Source organism: Echinops telfairi, unplaced genomic scaffold (genome assembly GCF_000313985.2).
Source record: "Echinops telfairi isolate 266 unplaced genomic scaffold, ASM31398v2 ScPeMD7_6;HRSCAF=24_0, whole genome shotgun sequence".
NCBI lineage: Eukaryota > Metazoa > Chordata > Mammalia > Afrosoricida > Tenrecidae > Echinops > Echinops telfairi.
In genome coordinates, this window is record NW_022103902.1 from 1,445,447 (window position 1) to 1,454,440 (window position 8,994).

The 8,994-nt window shown below is 40.6% G+C and overlaps 1 protein-coding gene across 1 annotated transcript in view; it reads right to left on the bottom strand.

Annotated features, from left to right (window-relative positions):
- Positions 1 to 4,315: 4,315 nt before the first annotated feature.
- ZBTB11 (zinc finger and BTB domain containing 11) overlaps positions 4,316 to 8,994 on the bottom strand; it is a 35,672-nt gene continuing 30,993 nt past the window's right edge. Inside the window, exons 9-11 of the mRNA XM_004706377.2 lie at positions 7,368 to 7,526; positions 7,061 to 7,236; positions 4,316 to 6,428 (exon numbers count right to left, since the gene is read on the bottom strand). Coding sequence (XP_004706434.1) covers positions 5,911 to 6,428; positions 7,061 to 7,236; positions 7,368 to 7,526 — 853 coding nt within the window. The 3' untranslated portion in view covers positions 4,316 to 5,910. The remainder of the gene's footprint in view (positions 6,429 to 7,060; positions 7,237 to 7,367; positions 7,527 to 8,994) is intronic.

An 8,994-nucleotide genomic window follows, 5' to 3' on the forward strand; every position in this document is an offset into this window, starting at 1 on the left:
TTAGGATGGGACAGTGAGGGAGGGAGAGGAAAAAAGAGGAGCTTATACCAAGGGGTCAAGTAGAAAATGTTTTGGAAATGATGGCAACATATTTACAAAAATGCTTGATACAATTGATGTATGGAATGTTATAAGTGCTGTAAGAGCCCCCAAATGATTATTAAAAAAAACAAAACGCCACTGAGAACCCAAGGGAGCGGTGTTACTAATACACAACGAGGTCACCACGAGTTGCAGTCAACCTGACACCAACTGGGTCTGGGTTGGACTGACACGCACACGCACACGCACACGCACACGCACACGCACACAAATAGTTCCTTCTATGTGGGGACAGCTATTCGTTTACACCGTGAACTCCAGTTCATTGTCTTCCGGATTTGTAACTCCCTTATCTGAGAAGAAGCAAGCTGACTTCCCAAGTCCTTTAGTAACGAAAAGCTAGGTTAGTGCTCCATGAAGTTTTTGAAGCCACCTTATAAATACAACCTCTTACTGCCTTCATTCCCACCTGGGACCCTCCTAACCCCACTGAGCTCGCACATCCTGGTCCAGGTCACCCCTCCACATGGACGCCCTTTCTTACCTTGCCTGGCTGTGCCAGCCCGCGTTATGCAGCCGTCCTCCACACACAGAAGTGTCCTCTCTGCTTACAGCACACTCCCAGTCATCCAAGTATGCCGACTGGCTTTTCCCCACCTATGATGTCCGGGTGTTCACGTCAGGTGAGCAGCCGTGCAGAAAGGGAAGCGAAGAACGCAAAAGGGAGCACTGTCCCAAGAACAAAACCAACAAGGGAATTAGAAAATCGCTGATCCATCCCACTCAAGAGATGCAACACTCCAGACAAAAATACTGGCAAACACTCCGATGATGCATCCCAAGTGGGACCTGAATGGGTGACTTGACATTCAAACTATCTATTAAGTTCACATTAATAGAATGAGATGCAAAAAAAAGTATGATAAAACAGTATTAACTCATAATTCAAACAAATCCTTAGTGAGACAAAACTGAAAACCCAGTCATCGAGTCAATTCCAATTCAGTGACCCTATATAGAATTTCCATAGCCATAAATCTTTACAGAAGCAGAAAGTCTCCCTTTTCTCCCAAGAAGTGGCTGGTGGGTTTGAATCACTGATTTTACTGTCCAACACTTACCTGACAGCACCAATTACCACTCTATTTAACACGATCACTACATCTATTTAACATTATATACAAGTCCTAGACAGAGGAATAAGGCGAGATAGAAAAGTTGGAAAGGGGAAACAAATCTGGAGATGACATATGAGGTAGTAAGTTTATTGTGCCAACCTGGCCGATAATTGAAGGGCGGAGAGATACATGGCTGGGCGAGCCTCACCTTTCCTGTCTCTCGCTCTTTGACCATCGGACCAGTGTGGCTGCCTTGCTTGTTCTTTGCCTCAATTTGCAAGCTACACTACCTGTGGGACACCTAACCCGTGGACTGTGTCACTGTAATTTGAGGCTCCTTCAAGACATGCTTCGCCACAGCATTGGAATGTACATCTCTTGAGCTGGGGACTTGTTGGACCCTGTCATCTGGCTGACTGTTGGTGACCTGCCTTGCTGTTTGCTGCCTGTGCCCGGATAGTCTGCATTGCTCTACAGAGGACTACCCAGCGGCCCTCAAGACTTGAAGGACTGCCAGTGTCTCACAACTGTCTCACGGGAGTGAGTTGCCATTTGTACTGCTTTACAATTTAATTAACTGTTTATTTATGTTATACATCTATCTGTATAAATATATATAAAATTGTTAGCATTCTGGTTTTGTTTCTCTAGAGAACCCTGCCTAACACAACATAATTGGGTAAAAAGAAAATTCAAACATAATGGAAAGTTGGTGGATGAAAGAATTTTTTTAAATTTATTTTTTATTGTTGAGAATATATGCAGCAAAAGCATAAACCAATTAGTTCCTACATGAACAGTTCAGTGACACTGACTCCATTCAGATCGGACATTCTCTTCTTTCCTGACTGTTCTTTCCCCATACACACAAGCCCATGGCCCCATCTAGTCTTAGGAGTTACTACTGGTCACCGTGATTTCATACCCCACTGCCATTGAGGCCATTCTGACAGAACTGCACTGCCCCTCCCTCTGGGTTTCTGAGGCTGTCAATCTCCTGTCCTGCGGGGCGCTGACCTTGTGGTCAGCAGCCTAACTGTCCTGTGCATAACCTACACCACCAGATAGCTTGAAAAGAATTTAATGCTTACAGGATTCCTTATGAGCTAAACTATTGTTTGCTTCAGGGAATACCTTGGGTTTAAAGATTCTTCTAGGTCAACAGTTTCAAGGGTTCAATTCAAATCCATGAGATGAAAAAAATCTGTTCTAAATTTCCCCCTTTTGATCAGTATTCTTCTATAGTCTTTGATCAAAATGTGCAGTAATGGTAGTTAGGTGCCAACACTTATTCTGGTCTCAAGGAGGAGGAGGCAGCTGTTTAGGAAGCCACACTCTTGTTTTATCCTCCTATTCCTGAGCAATCTTTTTCTGTTGCACCACACGGAGATACCAGTAGTTGTCACTAGGATGGCATCTTGTAAGTTTTTCAGATCAGATTCCAGGCACCAGACAGGGAAATAAGAGATTTGGAAACTAATTGTGGGAGCAACTGAACAATATTGCTTGATGTGATTGAACTGTGGAATGATCTATGTATTAACTCCCAATTAAAAATAAATTTAGGTTGGGGGGGGGAGAGGAGCTGAGACCAAGGGCTCAAATAGAAAACACATGTTTAGAAAATGATGGCAACACGTGTACAAATATGCTTGATACAATTGATGTATGGGTTGTTACAGAGATGTAAGAACCCCCAATAAAATAATATTTTAATTATAAATAAAAATAAATTTAGAAAGCACTAAACATGTCATTAGACCAATTAATGGTATGTCCCATGAAACCATAACAAAGGACTTATTTTTGATCTCAATGAAAATGATTTAAACTCATCACAACAGAGGGCTATGGAAGTTTGAAATAATGTTTTCCACCAACTTTTTTGAAGCCCTCTTGCATTTAGGATGTGTTGCTAAAGGGTTTTGTGTGTGTGTGTGAAATAGACAGGGTTGGGTGGAAGTGTTCCACTTAGCAATTTCATGACACTGATTGCAATCCCCACACAGTAACAGCTCTCTTTTCACCTCCTCCCTGTGTGGGCCGCTTCTCTTCACCCTTCCTTCCTCCCCTCCCTGCCTTCTGAGTTGGATCGTTGGGCAAATACTGTTCTTTTCAACTTGAATGGCTGATTATTCCAGTGAACGCTCATCTCCCTGCCGTGACTGATCACCGGAGAGGCCTGACATTTATAGACAGTTATTATTAGGCGAAGATTCCCTTTAGATACAGAAATCGTTTGTATTTCTATATACCCACAACAAATAATTGAAAAATGAAATCGAACCATCAATTCACAAAAGCATAAAGGCAAAATAGGTAATGAATCTAAAAAGTGCTTAAAATTTCTACACAGACACACACACAGACACACACACACTTAAAGAGCTTTAAAAAGTTCAGGAGAAAATTCCATTATTTTCACGAACTTTTTGAAATACCCTGGTATGTAAAACATTGCTGAAAGCAAGAGAACCTATGCATGTTGATAACCTTATTTATAGATCAGGGGCTTCAATGCCAGACAGTTCTTCCCCAGATAGAACTAAGAAACCCTTTCTTTAAGAGCAAACAACAAACCCATAAAACCAACACTCACTGCACTGGGTTGATGCTGACTCACAGTGGTCTTACAGGGCAGAGTAGAACGGACCTGTGGGTCTCTGAAGCTGTAACTCTTTACTAGCATAGAACGCCTTCTCCACCCCCCAGTTGGTTGTTTCTAACTGCTGACCTTGCATTTATCTGACCAACTGGTAACTGAAACCCTGCTTAGCAACCTTTGTGAAGATAACAGATATGAAAGACTAAAAATAATGAGCACGAAGCATCATGCATTGGTAATTGACATCAATTAAAAAAAAAACACAGAACTGAAGGTCTGACTTCAGTTTTAGGCCCTGAACGGGTAACTGGGTGAGATTCTGCACAGAGCCACCGATGAGAACCCATGTTGGAGGACTCCATCATTTCTCACAGCAACAACGCAGAGCTGAGTCACAAGAGCTTGACATCCTGAGATTCGGCCAGAGGACCCGCAGTTTGGAGACTCATCTGACCATAGACACACTGCCCCTTTCTAAAGAATTAACTAACGTAAAAACAATGACTGATTTACGAGCTGAAAATAGCAACAAGCTCAACTCCAAAGCTCATGCTTTTAAACAAGATTCAACACGATTTATTTACATACTCATGACATCCATTAATAGTATCGTATAATTAACTAAATCTAGGAACAATGGTGAGGATGAAACATAAAAGAATTCCAGAGTGTAGGCATGTTGAAGTACATTTGCACAAGTTCATAATATATAGTAACAGAGCAGCCATTACAAAGTTACGGGCTGTATGTCAAGTCACTGCTTAAAACTGAAAGCCACACAGCTATTAAAATAATGGGCAATTTGCAAATGCAAATATTACAAGTATAATACATGCATGGCTATCACATTTTTTATCTTTAAAGCCATTTTAAAGTAAACAAGTAACAATAACAGCTGTACATCAAGGCACATATTTTTTGTGCTTTAGGAATGATTTACATATGATTTGCGTACTTAGTTTTACGTCTAATAAAGAGTCTCTAATGTGTGAAAGTTTAATTTTAACAATTATAGCTACTATGACGATTTCTCAGAAAAGTGGAAACTCCTTAGGGTGACTCTGAAAATCAGGAAATTGGTTCGCCTCAAGATGTGGAAATGTAAAATCAAACACGTGAGTTAATGTGATGTAGTTTTCAGAGAACTTCGGGGACTGAACGAGGCCGCAGTGGCGCTCTCACTACTTCTCGGTGGCGTGGCAACGACAGCACCTCAGGGCTGGGGCAGCGGTCTACATTGCGGTCCTGTTTCTAAACTCGTACTCTTGGAACGAAATTGAACAGTTAAACATGATACAATGGGTGAAAACACACCAAACCTGGTTTACACGTGTTCAATCTTGCAAATGAACTAGTTTTCGTTGTTGTTGTTCATGTGCAGGTTTTTATTCTATCTATTGATTTATGTTATCAGGAAAAATTCCGTCAACATTACTTACTAATACCACTCTTTTGTCATGGTCAGTTTACTCGCCTGGCAGAGATGTAGTTGCCTAAGGCGTAATAGGCATTTCATGCATTTGAGTGGCATTCAAAAGTGTCAGCTATTAATTTATAATTTCCCCATATAGGTAAGTATGCTGTGCAAACTTGATTTTAACATGTGACTTATTAAGTGCTTAAATGAGAATAAAGTTCCCTGACTTAGAAGGGGTTAAAATAAATAGCAAGTCAACAATCATATATTTGAAGCCTTTAAAAAATGTAATACCTACACACTCTACTAAAATGCCTTATATTGGAATTTTCTTTTAATCCATAAATGGGGCAAACGAAATCACAAAACCTTACCTCTTTATTTTGAAAATAAGAGAAGAAAAGCCATTGGTGCAGCCTTTTACACTCAAAATATATAATAAAATCATGTCAAAATACAAATGAAACAGAACAGTTTTTAATTTAGTACAGTCCTTTATAAACATTATCATAAAAAAGTAGACCATGATAAACCACTGCCATCAAATAGATTCATTTAAAATTTTTCTTTACAGTAAATGGACTTTTCTACAGAACCCATTGGCCAAAAACCGTTTAGAAATGTCATATCAGCAAATAACCAGAGCCTGAACATAGCTACAAACTCCCGTAGTACTGTAAACAAATGCTCCGTGCGTCCACCTGTGGCTGACATCTCCACTCCGAGACTCACTCAGCTTCGGGGATGTGTGCCACCTCTACTTCCACAGTTTGAATAGCTTCTGCAACTTCAGAAAGCTTCTGTCCTTGCTGCTGTGCCAGTACATAATTAACCACTTGCATGATACTTTGGTCAGAAAGGGTAGACACCGATGGACACTCTTCAGTGGCTGCAACGGCTTCGAGAGCGTCCATCGTCTCGCCGGTCACTACTACAGTCTCCAGCTCCTGTGGGCCGCTCTCCTCCTGCCCCTGCACGTCTGTGGTTAAGATGCTAACAGCATGCTCCACTTGCGTTCCCTGGTTATGAAACTGAAGGGTGTCTTTTTCCAGCATAATTTTGCAAGGCACGTAATCTCTGTGGAATTTAGTCATATGTTTGCGCAGTGTTCGAGCGTCTATGTAAGCTTCACTACATACTGGACAGACATAGGGCCGCTCACCAGTGTGTGTTCTTACATGGCGCTTCAGTGATCGGGCATCAGCCCAAGCCACTCCACATGTTAAGCACTCAAATGGCTTAACTCCTATGAGAAAAATAAAAATAATAAGGGGTATAAATATAAAAATTTATTAAAGTTGCCAGCCAAGTAATGTTTTTCTTTTAAGATAGGAACCTAAAAGTCTTTTATTTTGACTTTAGCAATCTTTTATTCAGGATCTCTCTAGAGAAGTTACCATATGCAGAAATTACTGAGAAAGAAATTTGAGCTAAATGGGTCTTCGGGTACAATCTCATTTGATCTTTACAACAATCTAAATACACAGAATAAGGAAACGGGTTTCAAGTAGTTTAGAGGTCAGCATATTAAAATGGTGATACAGAATTAAGATCACTGAAAAAGGTAAGTGGATTCTTCAAAATATTAGTAGAAAAATGGAACTGAAGGATAATGGAAATTTCCATGATTTTTTTAAATTTAAAATTTACTTCCCATAACTTACTTTGGAGCCCTTCAGACATGTACACACACATATTGTGTTTGTGTATATATATATATAAAACAACTAACTCTGGTTCAGAACCACTTATATATCAACTGAATAAATGTTCTAAGATAAGGAATTAATCTCTGATTAAGAAAAGTGTGACAGTAGGCAAGAGGAGAGATGACGATTTCTGCTCCGTTGACGCACAGTCAGTATTAAGTGTAGTTACCGTCATGGTTGTTCATGTGTCGTCTATACTCTCTGAGCTGAGTGAATTTTCTTCCACATTGTTCACATATCCGTTCCAGGTTCTGCTTTGCTCTTCCCTTTTTCCCATGAGTAGCCTTCTTCACATGCCTTCTGAACAATGCTTTTTCATAAAACTCTTTGCCACAAATATTGCACCTACAATATAGGGGAGAAACCATCTATTTTTTTTTTCAAAAGACTATGAGCCTTTAGAATCAATCCACATATATATTTATGTCAATTCAAACGTAGTCAATTACGTTCAGAACCTTCTCAAATGTACACACCTGTACGGCTCAGTGACAGAATGAGACTTCACGTGAGAGTACCAATCTTTCTTCCAACTATAGCACTTATCACAGAACTGGCACTGGAAAGGCTTCACACCAAGATGTTTGTTCATATGCTGCCGAAGATCTCTAGCTTCAAAGAAACTTTTTTCACATCTGCAACAATAAAGTTCAATCATGCAAATGGATCATCTCTTATTTCTTATTTCCAAGAACTCAGGATATACTTGGTTTTCTAGACCTCCGTCATATGATGATCTCAATTTAAAATACAATATTCGAGCACTTCAATCTTTTATCCAGGCTGCTGGATTTTGAGTTCTGTCAGCTCTGGAGGGTTATATAGATTTTACAAAGAGTATGCAGAGTCCCCCAAGTTGTTATGCTGGAACACTGATGGTCTGCCTCTTCTCATTGTAGCTCTTTTACAGAAGGAGCCCTACATTTTCATTTCAGGACTCATCCCTCTCCCCATCTCCGTCTATGTACTGGGGATGAGCTTCACCCTGACTACAGGGCTGCAGCTATTACTGACTGAGGTTCAAGGGAGTCTGGCCAGTGACTGATTCAGCGAAGACCCAATGATTTAACTTGATCAAATCGGATAGAACCCTGGACCTTAATAGGAGCTACTAGAAATGCAGCTTGACTACCTGGGAGTTGAGAGGCTGAAGAGCAACTAGTTTGTAACCATTTAAACCTTCAAACTGTTTAATTAAACCATTTAAACTCCTAAACTTTTACCTTTCTTTCAACCAGTGAAGGCTGGCTTTTCTAGCATTTGCAACTGTCTTTATAGTAAACTTCCGGCTTTAAAACTAGTTAGAATGACAATACCAAATATGGCAAAGTAAGGAATTCTAAAAGCCTAACTCTGAAAGGAATGGGAATTGGCAGACTGTTTGAACCAACTTTATGAAAACCTTGGAAACTACCGCACATCCTTGAGTGTAAGTCGAGTTTTCCAGGACATTTTTTAATGCAGTTTTTGTGGTAAAATTAGGTGCCTCGGCGGATATTCGGGCTGGCTTTATAATCAAGTACATGTGGTAGCAAAGTTTACAGTAACCAGGCAAACAGTCAAGAAAAAACTTGCAATTCATTATGAAAGCTATGTGGCATTTTCACCTACATGAGCCTCACTCTCTGACTCCCCGGGCAGTGACTTAGAAGATAGTACGTCTTATTCCCAATATAGGTTCCTGTACTAGAGGGAGAAGAGGGCACCTTAGTCTACAAAATAAAGGCATTAGCTGTTAATGCCTGGGATAAGGAGGCATTATAACAGCTGGGCAAATAACTACAGCTTGAGGTCTGCCTAGGGAATGAGGTGTTTTGAATGGATTCCAACTTCTACAGGCCATCTGGGACAGGTTAGAACTGCCCCCAGAGTTGCCTAGGCTACAATCTTTATGGGAGCAGATTGTCAGTTCTTTTCTCCTACGAAGTGGCTGGTGGGTCCCAACAGCCAATCTTTTGATTAGCAGCTACGCACTTAAAAGTCATGCCACCTGTGCTGTAAAAAGCTCAGGACCAACAGTTCCAGGGGGACACGGGAGAGGGGGAAGTGGGGGGAAAGGTAGTGGTGTTAACAAACCGAGGGACAAGGGAACAACAAGTGATC